The 17481-nt window shown below is 36.6% G+C and overlaps 1 protein-coding gene across 2 annotated transcripts in view; it reads right to left on the bottom strand.

The window, feature by feature from the left end:
* Positions 1–655: 655 nt before the first annotated feature.
* The window catches only part of THBS2 (thrombospondin 2), a 33430-nt gene continuing 16604 nt past the window's right edge, over positions 656–17481 (bottom strand). For both annotated transcript variants that reach the window (XM_030499909.1, XM_030499908.1), the window contains exons 14-22: positions 14356–14463; positions 12439–12598; positions 11326–11444; positions 10471–10705; positions 7396–7623; positions 6659–6930; positions 5627–5724; positions 3207–3346; positions 656–2532 (exon numbers count right to left, since the gene is read on the bottom strand). In XM_030499909.1, coding sequence (XP_030355769.1) covers positions 2525–2532; positions 3207–3346; positions 5627–5724; positions 6659–6930; positions 7396–7623; positions 10471–10705; positions 11326–11444; positions 12439–12598; positions 14356–14463 — 1368 coding nt within the window. In that variant the 3' untranslated portion in view covers positions 656–2524. The remainder of the gene's footprint in view (positions 2533–3206; positions 3347–5626; positions 5725–6658; positions 6931–7395; positions 7624–10470; positions 10706–11325; positions 11445–12438; positions 12599–14355; positions 14464–17481) is intronic.

The raw sequence follows: 17481 nt of genomic DNA on the forward strand, positions 1-17481 counted from the left end.
ATTTGTTCAAACACATCAGCCAAGAGACAATTTAGAGAAGCAGGACCAAAATTTCTCAGTTGCAATGTTATAAATAAAACCTGGGATAGTCTGCCAGATAAAGACTTTATGGGGAATGATGTCTTGTCAGAGTGAGCAGGAAATCTGCTGTTTACAACCTTAGAAGATAGTGATTTGTAACTAAGCAACAGATTTGGTGGTTTGCTTGAAACAAACTGGTTTATGGCAAGGCAGGAGGATTATTTAACTGAGAGCTTTGGAGAATGGAATATTTTCTTTAAAGAAACATTTTAACTATAAAAAAGGTAAAGAGAGTTTTTTATATAAAACCTTTTTACAGTTTATTTCCTATCATTAATTTCTTAATATATATATAAATGAGGATCTGACTAAATGAATCAGGACGTTAAATGATAAAGTTCCGTCCATGTGAACAAATAAATAATTATTTACAATCTTTGGCAAAACAAATGAAATTTCATTGATCTCACTCTCTCACACACACTTGCAAGGAAAAAAAAAGAAAAAGAAATTTAAAAAAACATCATAAATAATTTACATAGAATAGGAAAACTATGATACAGTCCAAATATTAACATCTTCCTCCCCACATTGATGTCTGTCTCTGACAAAAAAAAAAAAACCTACATAGCCATTACAATCACTACATTTAATGAAGTTACCCTTCCCTTCTGCTTGGGACATGGGGACACAATTTGAAGCACCAAAAGAAACTGAAACATTTAAAAAACCTTAAAAAGGGGGCAAAAAAAGCCAAACAAACAAATAAAAAAACACCAAAAAAACAAAAAGCAACAAAACAGCAAAAAAAAAAAAAGTCTGAAACAAAACAAAACAAAAAAAAAAAGATTTGATAATATGAACACTATAAAATAAAGCCAGTAACTGTGGATTCCTTTCTAATGAATATAGCAACAAGATCTGTTTCAAGGGTTTAGCTCACTGTGCCCTATAGGCGGCAGAGGTACTGTATTATTCCATTAGTTCACCCATCTATGAATAAAATTACACCAGTATGTGTTCTTTCTGTGAACAAAGCTCATACAACTTAAACAAAGCAAAACAAACAAAGTTAAGCATGTTTATACTATTGTATATCTGAGTAACTGTTGTATCTGTTTAGAATAAACACTGGTATCCCTTCAGCATTATTTAAGAAGTTCTATATACAGTAGACATAGGTATCAATACAAAATATTAAAATTAGGGTAACTGGATATATATTAAGGTTCCATTTATAAATTCCTTATTATTATTCATTTAACTTTAAAGTATACATGAATATAACCCATGAAACTATACTTAAGTGTATACCATGCTTTGACAAAATCTACATATTGTGATATGCTTTTACAAACAGCTTTAAAATATTATTTGTGAATGTGTTACTAATACATTATATAACATGCTTTAAAATAAATTATCAGAGAAGGTAGCTCCGTGTGATAATCTTAATAAATACTAACAAAATATTTATAAGTGGAACCTTAGATTCATATGTTACCAAATTAAGCAATAGTGGCCTTGCCACCTTTTCAGAAACCCACATCAGGATTCAGGATCTCAAAGTGCTTTTTGCAGCAGAGGTGGGGAAAGTGGTTCAGGTTCATTTTGCTCCACATGGTCATTGTATATTCTTTATTACAAGCGAATGCAAAATATGATGGAAACAGAACAACTGGAAATAACTTTGTGAAAGTCAGACGATAGTGATTGCTTTGTTTGTTTACATGACTCATTCTTCCCTTTCACGTGGTAAGTTTCTAGACCAATTCTGTTTGGCCTGAATTAAGCTTCAACTAGGCTATGCTCCAAGTTGCAAATCAGACATTTCTACCAACTGTGATTTTAATAGGTGTATTAAAAGCATCCTCATCAGCTAAAGAACATCTTTTTGGATCAAGAAGTCTTCATAACTGATCTTTATTATCCAAAGGCATTTTCATCGTTATTGTAGAAACTGTTGGTGCAGCCCTCCATTACTTTGCTAAAGTTAGACCCAGAAGCTTTGTGTTACTGAAGTCCAGTCCTGATCAGAGCACAGAAGTATCAACCATACACCTAAAAAGTTATTCAAACACATTTTTCCTCACTTAAAGACAATGACTCATAATCATCACCCCCCTCTTTTTCTCCATATATATATATAAATACATTAAGTAATTACATTTTTATATGTAAACGTCATTCTTTAAAAAAAAAAAAAGACAAATAAAACCCCATGTTTTCACTCTACAAAAGTGTTCTAACGTATCAATCTGCTACTGCTTCAGTGGTGGGTCAGACGCTCACGTTTAGGTTTCATTAATCCTGGCTGTGAGAAGGCACTTGGGTGAAGGGATGGCTGAGGCACTCCTGGCAGCAGGGAGGCACCTGGTGAGTGGAGCACGAGGACAGAGGACAGGAGGTATACAATAATAGAAACTGGGAGTACCAGAATGTACTGAGGTGTCTAGGTTGCATAGCATTTACAGTACTTTGCTGGTAATGCAGCAACCATTGCTCAAGCATCTGAAAGAAATTGGAAAAAAGATATTAATTGTGGTTGTTTTATTTGGTTAGGAAGTCAAACATAAGAACAGAGCTCTATCGTGATACAGTAAAGATGCACACTATGTTTCCTGTTCTGCATTTCCTACAAATGTGAGGACATTTATATAAAAATAGGTGTTTGCCTATGTGAGACACACACGTGTGTGTGCACCTACATATCTAATTGTATATAAAAATTATATAGAAGAAACCCTGGGAAAGCATTTCCCTTATTTCAAAACATTTCAGACAAAGCACTACAGACAGACATGCTCATTAAAAAAATATCTGCTTTCCCCTTCATGCCTCTTGAATGAGGGATGATCCAGAAGTAGCTCTGCCTGCAGGACATGCTAAAATAGCCTATAAAGGAAAGTGAATATACACAGAGAATTCTAAGAACATATCTTGCTCAGAGATTTCAATCTCATTTTTTCCAGGTGGATAGTATTAAAACATCTGGTTTTTGTTATTCAAATTGAGATTACTATAGGGACAAAGGGCATTCATGGTATTTCAATAAATCAAGGTTTACTCCATCTTATGATATTAGATTGCTTTCAGAAACTAGAGGATACTTTTAGTTTCCATATTTCATGCTTGTTCCACAGGTAACAATCTTTAGCATTTTCCAGACATTTTCTGCAACTAACCTCTGCATTCATATTTGAGGTCAGAGAAATAGACCATCTCTTGAGAGAAGACAAAAAGACCTAATCGTCCACCAGCAAAGGTTGTATCATAGATTGGTCCAGAATCCACCATGACTTGTTTCCCTTCATACACTAAAACTCTGTAAAGAACAACATAATTTAAATTAGACAAGGAGGATAACACAGTGTCCAGCGCTGCTGACAGTTCCCAAGAACTAAAACAGAATTAATTTTAACAAGGCACCAGAAAACCCAACTGCATTGTAAGGATCACTTCTCATCTTTGTCTCACGCCCACCTGGCTGGCAGCCACAACACACTAATCAGAAGCAGTGGAGCTGTTCCATAAGCAATTTTATGCACACCATCTGCAAAAGATTTCCCAATTCTTTATTTAGAACAGTCATGTCTCCTGGAATGAACTATGTCATGTGCTAGCATTCATTGATAAGCCCTTGTCCCTGTGAACTCAGAGGTTAGCACAAGACCTTGCCACATCACTTAGAAAAGTCATCTTTACAGCTGTCTGAATGGCTGATTTATTTATCTTTAGGTGCAAGGGCCAACATCTGAAATTGTAAGAACCATCCCTTGAGTCAAACAAAACATTAATTGGAGACATGCTGAATCTCAATTTCAGACATTTTAAGAGCTTAATGATAGCTGGAAGGATTTGGACACAAACAACTAGACTAATAATAAATTGGAAAAGAAAGATAACTTGGGCGGGGTGGTGGTGGTGTCTGTGGAGGTTTTGGTGGGATGGTTTGGGTTTTTTGTAGTTTTTGGGGGAAGAGTTGTCTGTTTCTTGTAGTGTTTTAGGCATCCACCCTGAAGCCAAAAGACCAAGACATTTCTTCATTTTCTTTCTCTATCAGATAGACTGCAGTTCCTTGAACTTGGATTCTCCACTTCTCATGGGAGATCTTGAGACAGTCAAGGTTCCTAGGCTCTCAGTCTCTTAAAATAGTTTTAGGGCCAATTAAGAAATGACTCTATAGTCAGTTAGAGCAGTCTCTGGAGGAAGGGATCATGGTCCTGCTTCAATACATTAGTTATGCAAAGCAGAAATACATGGCTTCATATGCAGACTAAAACACTTGAGCAACTTCCTATAAATCAAGGGTTAGGGACAGATTTCTGCATAAGGTAGAATTCATGTACAGCACTTGCTCTATCTTAAAGTGTCTTATTTTCTGAAAAGTGCCCAAAGACAAGTATGAAACTGTACTCTGAAATCCATATTTAATGGATTGTAAAATGAACAGCAAAAAGAACGACAGGTTTTCATGTTCAAGTAACCCTATTTAATGTAATTCTCAAAATTTCAAAACCCCCAAAACATATGGAAAGAGTTTAATAAATCTTTCATCCCACCAAAAAAAAAAAAAAGTAATGTAGCTCTAAACATGTTAATAAGAAATTGCTATTTCTGTAGAAATAAAATGGTTTTGTGACTATATTAGTGAAATAATTGATTTTATTATCTATAAAAACAGCCTAAAGAATTAAGGAATTTAATGCCCTGGACCATAGAATTTGTCATGCTAAAATAGTCTAATGGGCTATCCGTTGAAACATGCTTTGTCTGACACTAAACAGATTCTGCAAAGGAAGATACAGATAACAGCAACATGAATGAAAAATTCAAGTTTCCTTTTGACGTATATCAGTTAATGCTTTGCACTGCAATACTTTCATGCATAAAGAAACTCTCTTCTTTCCAAGAAACAGGTAACTTAGTGTATCCAAATTTGTCTACCCTTAAGAGGTAAGGTCATACTCTGCCCCATGGAAAATGTCCTTTACAGGTGCAGTAGTTAGTAGAAGATAAAATTGACAGGGACAGTTAATGCTCATTCTTTGGAATATCAGATAAACAGCTGCGCTCTAAGGAAAGTCATATGCCACAGCACCTTGTTGTGTGCATTACAGATGTGTGCATGGCTACTTCTGCATTATTTCATATAAGCCACTGTGGGAGACAGAATGCTGAAGTAGACAGGCCGTTGGCCTACTTCCCTGCGGCAATTCTGATGGTTCTGATTAATTTCATTAATTCAAATTTCAGAGGTTGGGGAGGAATCTTGTGTTCTAATCTTGCTTTGAGTTTTGCTCTGGAATTTTTGGTTCCTTTACAGAAAAGCTTCCCCCTCCCCCCCCCCCGAAATTTCTTTTTTTCTTTAATTCAATAATATCTAGCTGATGTAAATATTGAACCATCCAGACGAAATTGAAAACATCTGAAAAGAAAAATAACTTATTCTAAGTATAACAGAATGTCCCCAAAATATTGGAACAAACTGTCACACAAGTATCATCATTATCAGAACTGACAAAGAAACTGATAACATAGCTCATATCAAGAGAGACAAAAGTTTTGCTACTAGAAAATAGAGAGGTGCAGAAACATTTCTTACTTTATTAATCCTGTTTTAGGTCTATGAATCAAATGCCACCTGTAAGCAGTATAATCTTTCCAGCCAATGTTCTTGGGATCGTGCCACAAAGTACGCACCTATAGTAGGAATACAAATGGCTTATTAGAAACAAGACTGTACTCCAGTAATTGTATGTCCACTATAGAAACTGTACTTGCAGCCAAAGCTTATTTGCTGCAGAGCATGAAATTGAAAATAGTGTTTAATATTTAATGGTATGGTCCCCAGACCTCTCTTATAGGGTGAGAGTAATGAAAATTTATGTCTTAAATTATTGATCAGTTATTCATCCATAGTTTTATGCTGAAGTCACTTCAGCATCAAACCTGACTTCCCTTGGGAAGTTCTGCCCCTGTTTGCACATACACACACGCTGCCAGAGTCAGTGTTAATTTTCCTATCTGTACAAGTGACTCCACCAAAGCAGAGGGACTGCAGCTTGCACAGATGTTACTGCCTGTGGTCTGCTCCTTGAAGTTGCTTCCACTCAGTCAGGGTCCTCTTCCTGCAAGGAGCGCTGAAGTGCTAAATTCCTATCCACACACAAAGCTCCACTAACTTAATTTCCAAAAGGCATGAGTTTCTTCCATGGCTGGGCCCTATTTGGAACAGCAGCAGTTTTTCTCACTGTTTTCATTTATTTTCTCTTTGGCTGTCACTGGTTACTGAACTCTAAACCACATATAATTCAAACAAGCTGAAATGCCAAAGAAGCAAGTGCCAATACAGAGTTCACAAAGGATTTGTGGATAACTGAGACCTCTCCTTTCTTTGGACCACATCACATCTTCCCTTTTATACATGTAATTTTTTCCATTCGTAACTTCTTATATGTGTAATGTTTTCTTTAAAACACAATGCAAATATTATTGACACTAGTAATGTGGGAATTGAAGAAAAGCTGATAAAAGTCTGCAAAAATTGAGGTGTGAAAAGAAATTTTTTGAGACACCTCCCTTCTTTTTAAAATATTAGTCATGCACTGTTGGCCTGAAGTTTTAAATCTCTCACCTGTCCAGGTGTGTTTCCTGTGTGCCAGAGGGCATTTCTCAAGTGTTCACCAGCACCAGTTGTTGAATTTACTACTTTGAGTGACACACCAGAATAGCCATAAGCCCTGGTGGGTTTGTCCTCCCAGTAGGTCTGAGTGACCTGCTTCCACATCAGAACATAAAACCGACTGCTGGACTGGTAGCCAAACACAAAGCCAGCATAATCATCATCACGATCTGTGTTAACATAGAACGTCCCACTGAAGTCAACAGAGCTGAACTCATCATAGCCTGGGAGAAGACGAAAGAGACGAACCACTGAATTACCATGCTGAGTCCAGCCACCCACATCCAAGAGTCCCAGCTCTATCCTGAGTTTTGCTAGAAATTGTAAACTATCTTTTTCAGTTTTCTTACCTGCACAAGAGGAAGTAATTACACTTTCCTACCTATTACGTGGAGGCTTCTGGAGAGAAATAAGTTGTTCACAGGGGGCACTGAAGACAGCAGGCACTATACTTATATGAAGTTCTTCAACTGGGTATTTTATTGTGTTACAGTCGGTGATTAGATGAATACTCAAAGGCAAACAGCATTGACCTGGTTTTAATTTGGGCATATACACTGTCCCCATGTATCCACTTAAAGCTTGCAGCACCAAAAAGGTGTGTTTATCTACCTTTTTCTTTTCTCCGTTCCTTATCACCAGGTCACTGGTTACTTTTCTGAAGATGATGCCTGACTTCAGATACTTACCTACAGCTATTCCAGGATCAGAGTTGGCAGTCTGTACCAGTTCCTTGCCTTGGTGGCGAATAACCCAGTTGGGATCGATCTGAGCTGTTCCCTTGGGATCCAGGGGGACCATCTGGAACTTTCTGAAATCAGTTTCACTTATGGCATTGTTTTCAGGGCAAACATCATAAATATCTGGGACATTGTCATTGTCAAAGTCATCTTTGCAAATATCACCTCTGCCATCACCTATAAGCAATGTGAATAAAAAAAATGAAATTGTTAGCAATTTATCCAGCCTTCCTAGCAGCCCTCCCACTGATGGAAGAAATTTATGATACATATAAGTATGTTATTCTTTTGTTTCTCAAAGAGCACTCCAAACAACTCCAAAGAAAACTTCATTCTCTAAAAGTCCATTTGAAGTGTTTCTGGTAATGACTGGAAGAAATCACCAGCTTAGACTAGGACCAAAACTCTTGTCAATAAACTGTCCTGTCAGTGGTTTATGACAATGACCAATCTGGCTCCAGTCTATATGCTTCTTTGGAATTAGGGTGGGAAAAGTTGGAAGTTTGCTATGTCACTGTAATTCAGTAATTCTTGTATTACATTTTCAGATGTGGATACCATGCCATATTTTAATATATGCAGTGTAAATGAATTCAAACAATAGCAGTAAAAACTTAATCTTCCTGCACATTTCTAAATCTGTATATACTATTAAAGATATTAAATATTTTCAGACTATTATCTCTGTCTCAAGATTCATTCAGTAACAATCCATCTGAGGTGCTCCAGACTGCAGAAGTGTCACAAAGATGCCAAAAGAAAGTGGAGACAGTATTGCAATAAAATATGCACACACTTTTAGTCTTTCACTTGTGGGCAGAACAATTTGTCTTAAAAAAAAAAAAAATGTAGTGCTTCAGAAAAATCTAAGAAAAAATAAAGAAACACTGTATCAAATAGGACTAGCCTTGGAGAAATGGAAATATTAAGTTTTGTTACATGAATTACATAAGTTTTTAGAGAACCTAAAAATACACCCATAGAATTCAGCTACAGTTGTGCTTCTGCCCAGTAGTTTTACTATACTCAATATTTTTTAGGAAGATAAAAAATTATTTCCTTTCTTAATTTACCCATAATATTGGAGAGATATGCTTTGCCTTGAATAGCAGGTGCTGAAAAAAGGCATCTAAAAAAAGAATAAATCTCATTGCCAATGCCACTGTTATTCAGTGGCATATAATAGTACAAACACTTGAAAATATATTAGAAAAGCTTGGCTAGACAAGTATAGAAACAAATTTGCAAATGGCTCCAACTGTTATAAAACAAACCACTGGATATTACACTGGGTACTAATGTAGAACCAGAACTGCCAGCTAATTTGTTTCTATCCTCATGTAGCTAAGCAGTTGCTTTTAAGGTATTTGTGATTGCTCTAAGAATATGGGAATTAACACAACAGGAAATAGCAATGATCCAGCTCATTCAAATATTGACCTGCTACTAGATGCTTCACAGACAAATGGAAAGCTACATTATTATGCCTAACCAGCACAGCATTATCCAAGTATAAAGCTTTCTGAGAGAAAGTTGAATGAGTTTTAGGCAACAGCCAGAAAAAAAACCAACATAGGAAAAGATAAAGCATCTAGTATCTCTAAGACATTCTGAGGTTCAGATACATGGTAAAATGGTCCTGTTTTCCGCTCTGGCAATCAGCCATGGAGAACTTAAAATCCTGACCAGCTGTGTGCTCCTGCACCTGTTTGTCTTACTACTTATTGGAGAAAAGAGAATGAATTTCCAATTTTATTCTCTTTGCCAATATGAAAGAGGTAATTCTTGAGTCACAGGAGAATCTAATTTGTCACTGAAAAGTCCTGCTGACATTCATTTGGTACTGAGCTGCTGCTGACAACATTGACTCCCCGTCAAGAAAAGTTAGAAAGTGTTTGTTTACTCAGTCATGTCCAACAGCCCTCTCCAGGGCCTCATCTTCATATGCTATAGCTCACATCTTCAGGAGCGTGGGAGCATCTTTTGGCTTTATTTATCACTTTTCCAAGACTTCTGTTGGACCTACTGCTAATGACAGTGATGAGCTGGCTAAACTGTTTATTCTTTATGCTTTTTGTGATCTTTACTCCATCCTTAAACGCAGTCTCCCTTGCAAGATCCAGATGACAGATCACTACAAAAAACTACCCAGTTTGGGGGCACTTTTATTCTGGAATATTTCTGAAATTAAGGGGTGATTCCAGAGACTGGCAAGTACAAATATATTCCAAATATATAATTGGACTGAAGAGTTAAGTAATTTAAAAACTACTACTGACTACAAACTTCCTACTGCCAGCAGGAAAAGAGTCAGTGCTCAGGATTTTATCTTTCTAAAGGTACATAAAACCAGATTGTGTAGGTACTAAATTCTTCTTTCAGTTTCATCATGGAATGACTCCAGCAAGCTGTATAACTTGGAACAGAAATTGCTCACCTGTATTTATTGCAAGGGCCATTACTTGTAGGTATATTACGGTGGTTTTCAATAGATCATAAATGTTTTCTAAATTACATTTATGATTATGAAACTATCACTGTTTCATTACTGAAATACTGCCAAGCACAGACAAGGACCGTTTGAGAGTAACCAGAAATTTAGACCTAAAAAACCTGAAGAAATAGTCTGGTTTTCAAAATAAAACAGAGCAGTAAATCATACTTTTTTCTCATTCTGATTTTCAGAAGATAACTTGTTTTGAAAGAAAAACAGCTCATTTTTCATTTTTTAAAACTTCTATTTGAAATATTTTCCCAGATTTTTAATATTCCAATTCAAAGTGAAAATCATAAGTATATCAAAACCTGTTTTTTTCTTTTTATATTTGTTAAAGATGTTCTTCTGTTCTACTGCTCTGACCCTGGGCCAAACTGGCCAGTTCAGTTCCATTGAAGTCCATGGTGCCTCAAATGTCAAAAGCAGCATGGTTTCATTTGAAGTCTCTCTCTTTATCAGATATTAATAATCTGAGATCAGAATTGGATATTAAGAACTAAATTAAATACATATGATACTGTTCTTACCATCAGAGTCCTCCTGCTCAGGATTGTATCTAAGGCGACAATTGTCCCTGTCATCTGGGACACCATCATTGTCATCATCAGGATCACAGGCATCTCCTTTACCATCTTTATCATGGTCAGCCTGGTTTGCATTGGGGATGTAAGGGCAATTATCCTGGTTGTTCTGGTGGCCATCTTCATCTATGTCCTCATTGTTATCACACTGGTCACCAACAAGGTCATTATCTGCATCAGTCTATACCAAAAAAGATTTGAAGAGTAAATTTATCATGTTTACTAAACATGAAAGTACAGATAGCTTGGTAGTTAACTTCTCACCACTTCTCTTCAAGGACGTCTCTGAGGACAAGTGATATTATGATGGCAACCATGCTTCAAGCAGAAGCAATTTCAAAACAGTATGGCACTTATTCTGCTATCAGTGCACAAGATCTGGTCTCAAAGACATTTTCAGGGCAAGTCTTTGGCCACAATCTTCATCGTTCTCATTCTAGAGATCACAGGGGAGTGTCAGTCTGCACAACACATTTTCTGATTGCTTCTGTACACTTGACATTACTTATCTGCACGTGGACCAGCAAAATCAGGCATACCAAAAGCAGCCCTGAGGCTGTAATCATTTGCCATGGGGGAATAAAGCAGTTCACCAGAGGCTTGAAGATGAATTAAAAGGCATTATCATTCTACTTCCCTTTCATCTGCTACAAAGAGATCTGACAACCTGAGATGTGAAAATTAGCAATACAGGTCCACTTCTTCAGCTCTACAGTAAACAGGGACTGATAACAATTCTTGTGTTCTTTTCTCTACCCTTGTTCTGATATTACCATTAAGGAAATGGTCTCTAACATTTACCTGGTCTGGATTATGCATTAATGGACAATTATCACACTGATCACCAACTCCATCACCATCTGTATCACTCTGGTCTGTGTTGTAGACGTAAGGACAATTATCTCGTTCATTAAAAATGTCTATGAAGGAAAAAAAAAAGGGGGAGGGGGGGGGAAGGTTGAAAAAAATCAGAATGATATAGCATCCAGCACAGTCAGCCATGCACACAACTGTAGGAGTCACTAATAAAGAAGCAAGGCTTTTAAGGGGTTCACAAGTTTTCTGACTACTGCAACATGTTGGCATATCTCTCTGGAAAGGATAAAAGAACCCTTTCCTATATTATATGGTGCCTGGATGTTTGTGTAATTTTTCAGCCAATAACATATGATTACACTTTTCTTCAAATGCAGATCTATCTTAAGTACTACTAAGAACCCGATGATAACAGGGATGAAAGGACTTCAAAATATTCAGAAGTTCAAGTCAGATAAGCATCCAGAAGTTTAAAATGTTACTGAAGAAAATCCAAAACTGGATTTCTTCAGCTTCTAGTACTTCCTTATTCTCATAAATTTTTGAAAGACATTTAAGTGCTTTTCCCCCCTCCTTAATTCTGAACAAATAGGAGTCATATAGGCATGCACTGGTAGATGAAATAAGCACCTATAATATTATTTTAAGACACACAAAAATGTGTATTTGGATTACTGTGGGCTTTGCTTTACGCTCATAGCAAAGCAGATTAATTTCCTACAGACATTGTCTTAAATGCCTGGATGTTCTGATGTTATTTTCTCTCCCTAAAAGGGCAAAAAGAAGTCAACAGAAGTGTTATATTAGACACTGATTACTTTGGAACACAGACAAATTAAATTTTTTTTTTTTAAGGTTACAGTGATAAAAGACTTGCTGTGAATTATTCTCCAATAATATCCATTGTAGTTATCTAGGGACTTTCTGGACAACTATACTACACAGAACAGATGAAATTCAGGTCTTCTCTTTCTCCTGTCTTTTTGAGCTGCTAGATCCAGTTTTATTCCATGTATAAAAGTAAGTAGCGCATCTTACTGGACATAAAGCAAAGTGTACTCATGGAACAGCACTTAATTTGGAAAACTGAAAGCATACCATCTCCGTCAATATCCACAGCACATGAGTCACCCTCTCCATTATTATCTGTGTCAATCTGAGCAGGATTGTGCACATAGGGGCAATTATCACAGCGGTCACCAACCTCATCCTTGTCATAGTCAAACTGACGAGGGTTGAACAGAAGAGGGCAATTGTCCTAAGTAAGAGGAAACAGAAGATTTCAGAATACAAATCACAAGTCACGAGAACATACTATGCAGTGGTAACCCCTCCTTTTAACCTTGGACAGAGGCCAAAAAAACCCAACTAAAATCAAACTATTAGTCTATAGTATTTTTAATGGACAAGCTGTAACTTCACTGAAAAACTGGGTGGTAATGGGGTGCCATCTGGACAGCCTGACTCACTGGCTGGTTTTGTACATGACATGTGAAATGTGTTCATATATCACTAGGATAGCAACAGACATTTTAAATTGGATCTGTATTCATAATTCAACAAAATAGTATCAGTGATACGTGCATTTTTTTAATTAAAAAAAATAAACCAGAACATGTTGCAAAACCAAGCCGATTTCAGCTGCATTTTATATTTTCTGAGAAAAAAAAAAAAATAATTATTACTCTGAGGGGTTTTTTTTTGGAACAAACTAGTAACAATATTCTCACTTTTAATTTTATTTTGATTTTTCAATTTAAACAAGGATCAGCTTTTTTGTGAGTTCTGTTATATTGCATATGATAAGATGTAAAAAGTTTCAAAAAGCATGCCTTTTAGGGGAATTTTGAAAATTTCACTTTAGTTTAGTCCCTAATTTGAAAGTCTCCCAGAACAAGAACTCTTATGTTTCACACATCCTCAAATTACACATGAGCTTTTGCACAGGCACAAGGAAGTACTTGGTGTGGAAAGCAAAGAACAACAAAACCAAACCTAATTAATGGGAGTGAGGGCTTCATCAGCATCATAGAATCTGAAGGGAGGTCATATGGAAAAAAAATTTAAACTCACTTTTTTCTGCTAAAGCAAAAACCATTTACTAGGAAATAGTTTTTCAGCACATTTTAGATTCCTCAGAAATACATTATATACTCAAGGACAAGATATAGTGGCAATTAAAAAATTTATATTGTTTATAAAACAATTGTTCTGGCTAAAATTTTTCAAATCTATGTACTAAATCATATTATTTTATCAAATACTTCTTTTGTTTTTGAAATCTTCCAAATAGAGACATTCCATGAACACAGCTCTAACTCAGCTTTAACCATCTGAAGCTCTAGGGCATCTAGGCTCCCTCTGAAGGAAACAAACAGAAGCAGTAAACTCCAAAAAACCAATTCACTCATTCTCAACATGTTCAGAAAAGGCAGAGTGAATCCCACCCTGGAGGTGCCCCTGTCCTTTTGTAAGGAGAGAACATGTTTAGACTGACTGTTTGTCTTTTAGACTCTACAGGTAAACGAATTTCAGTCTTGCTGGCAGATGTAGAGGAGAAAAGTATGAACCAGGCTAGGTACTTTCCTCCTGTCGTTTCCCATTGATGCTGGCTGTGTTTACAGTTATTAATACTCATCAACCCTTGTTTCCAGCATACCTCAGATATACTATTTACCAGCTTTTCAAATACAATGGACCTATCATTCTCCCATTGCAAGATAAAAAAAATCCAAAGCCACTTTCCATTAATCTGTTTTTATGCACACAACTAAACCCAGAACTGATACAGAGAACATAATTCACACCCAGGTTCCGCAGGCTGCTTTGCTCATCACAGTGCTACTCTCCTTTGACCAAAAACAGCTTTACTGTGTACCAGATATCATCCAGGGAAGGCACTGTAGAATAGCTCAGCTGAAGTTCTGAACAATAAAACTCTCATCTATTGCAATGGTTTTCCTTAAAACCAGATGTTTAGGTCAAGTGTACTGGAGACACAGAAACATATCTTACTTTGTCATCTTCAACACCATCATTGTCATCATCCTCATCACAGGCATCTCCTTTGCCATCTTTATCAAAATCTTCTTGGCCAGAGTTAGGCAGAAGGGGGCAGTTATCCTGGCCAAAAGAAATAACCAATGCATTATGTCTACATTATGTCAGAATGACTTGCCTGGGCAGAAGAGTAGATATGATACACCAGAGACTATAAAACAAGATCAATCACAAATACTTTTTAAAGTGCCTGTTTGTTTGCTGCCAAAGATAGTAGTTCATTTGCTGCTTTCACATTGTAAAGTACATGAAATGCATCTGCAAATCATTCTATTTCCCAGCTCTCCTTCTGTCAAAGCAATGTTTCCAGTAAATTTTAGATGAAACTATCTAGCAGAGAACAAGCACACCACATGCACACACATGCACTCTTACATCAACTTTTTATAGACAACTCACGAAGTATGTTTGAAGATCATATATAAAATGACCAGGTTTGGCTGCCAGAAAAATAAAGATACAAGCCAGGAGATGATCTTCAGAAATAGTTGCTCATATGGAAAGATACTGGAATGAAGTAGTACACAGCAATGAAGGGGTACACTGTAAGAAAGGGTTTTGGAAAAAGTGCCTTTATACCGTTCAGCAGCAAAGTGCCTTGGCAATCCCATGCTCCCATGGCTTTGAAAACAAAAGGCAGATGTACCTCTATTTTGTATCACAGTTTTGTAAAGAACAATTATTTTAAATAAGCAAGTTTTACATTACACTGAAAAAATAAGAAGTGAAATAGTTTGTCAAACTTTTAAAATGTATTCCTTTTAAAAATACTAGAATCTGCTAAAAATGGATTGCAACTCTACTACTGGATAAGAATACATCTGTTATTCTCACTTCTCACATTCTGTATCTACTGTACCAAAACTGAATCTGCCAATTGCATGCAGAAATAGCTCTTTTGTAACACATACCCTAAGAAAATGAATATTGTAGTAAGATTTTTAACCATGTGTTCAATCTCAATGCTTCTAATAGCATAGGTAATTCAAGAAAAAGAGAACTAGAAAATTTGTGATAAATATCGAAACCCCAATGCAACTCCAATTTTTTTATGGCACTTTTATACCAAATACCTGTGAACAGCCTTGACTGTCCAATTCAACACCGATTACCAGTGACACAAAAAAAGTTAGTTTTGAAATAATGAAAGAAATTAGTTGAAGCTTGCCCAATCTGTATGTTTGTATCTATGTTTTTCTTTCTGCATTCTCTGTAGATTTGAGCCCAGTTTCATATAAATGAAATAGTAAGTTGGAGACCTCATGGGTAGCAAGATCCTATAAACTTTAGAAAAAGAGGTAATAGGACAGAGGAGAGAGATCCTACCAGTGCACTCTAAAAGTTTGTCATTGGATATTAGAAAGAACTTCTTAGACATCGCACCTTCCACCTGGGAACTCAACCTTGAGGCACAAACCTACTGGAAGCTAGGCTTCTTTGGTTCACCTATTGACAAAGTTGTGTGTTGGCATTATAAATCTTAATGAAAAAATGCTACTTGCATGTGAATGAAAAAGAAATTCACACTAAAAGATATTTCTAAGGGTTTGTTTTCATTTACACCTACTTGCTTTATTTGTATAGTTTTGCTTAGACAGTAAGTTAATTTTCAACCATTATTAGCTCAAGAAAGCAGCATTGATTTAGCCTTTTTAATTGAGTTCCTCAACTTCGATATTTTATAATGAATATAAGTACCTGAAAATACCTGCCATTTTTAAGTTTTTTTGGAGGGGCTGGAAGGAGAGCCCTTAAATGAAGTGCTTGTGTCTATTAGATCAACACATATATTATAGAAACCATGAATCAACTTTTGGAAACAGTTTTTTCTAATGGGTTCAGCATGTTGATTTTTAATGAAAAGTAATCATTTGCATTACATCTTGAGTCAACATGTTGCAGATTCTGATGACAGGAACTGAAAAAGCATATATGTACTGCAATTGCTGAATTAGCTGGATCCACGATGAACAGACATTGGCTACAGTGAGGAAGATCAACATTTGAGGATCAAATTTCCATCAGAAACTCTTCTGCTGATACAGCCTAGATTAACAACTTCAAAAGGATTAGATCTGAGTGACTTGATTCTCTCAAACAGCCCGATTTCAAAACTTTCCTAATCTCTTGATTTGTATTTGTTTTTTTTTAAACCACTGTAGTGGTCTAGAACTCAGTCATTTTTGTATTTCTTTCCTCACTTTTTTAAGCATCCAAGCAGGCTCACCATTTCTGAGCAATTGCCACTGGAAGGAACCTCAGGCCAAGGAGGACTTACAGTGTGCTTCAGGTGGGCACTGAACCAGATCCCAGAGAAGATACCATGGGGCACTCACTGCTAAACCTACAGACCATTTTTAGGCTCCATGATGCTTATTTTCTCCTTGGTGTAGTAATGTTTCATTTTCACAATAGCACAGCTGCAGCAGCAAGAGTGGTGAACAGGCCCCTGCCAGGTCTAGAGCCAGTGGTGGCAGGCAGGTCATTCCCCTTGGGAGGGTGAGAGCTGGGACTTCACATCTGATGGGTTAAGAGATGCTGAATCTCCCATCCTCTTCCACTGAGCTTTTGTGATAAGGCAAACTCCTCTGCCTACTCTTTTCACAGGTTCCTATTGCCAAAAATTTTTTCAAGCTCTCAATCCAGTTTTCACAGTGTGACCTGCTTAACTCTTTAAAAGGAAGGTGTAGTTCAAGAAAAGACTTAGAACCGTAGACCTTACATGGCTGTCTGTCTTGTCACAAGCCTTGCAGGTAGGACTTCATACTCAGATTCCTGTTTAGTTCTTAATAGCTGTGTGCTCTATACCCATATTTAGGCATGGATTTAGTTCCACTCAGTGTGCTAACTCTATTCACAAGCATCCCAACCTTATGTGTATTCTGAGCAGGAAGAAATCCAAAGCGGAGGACTCCGGATTTTATTCTGAGAATCTCTTTCTGGATCTACTGTTAGGTGAATATACATTTCACAGCATCTTCTAGAAAATGAGCATACTGTAACAGTCAAAGTTTAATGAAAGCTACCACCAGCTTGATGCTGAGAAGTATTTCTCAACTATTTAGGAAAAGGAGAGAAAAT

This window comes from Strigops habroptila, chromosome 10, assembly GCF_004027225.2.
Source record: "Strigops habroptila isolate Jane chromosome 10, bStrHab1.2.pri, whole genome shotgun sequence".
Taxonomy (NCBI): Eukaryota; Metazoa; Chordata; class Aves; order Psittaciformes; family Psittacidae; genus Strigops; species Strigops habroptila.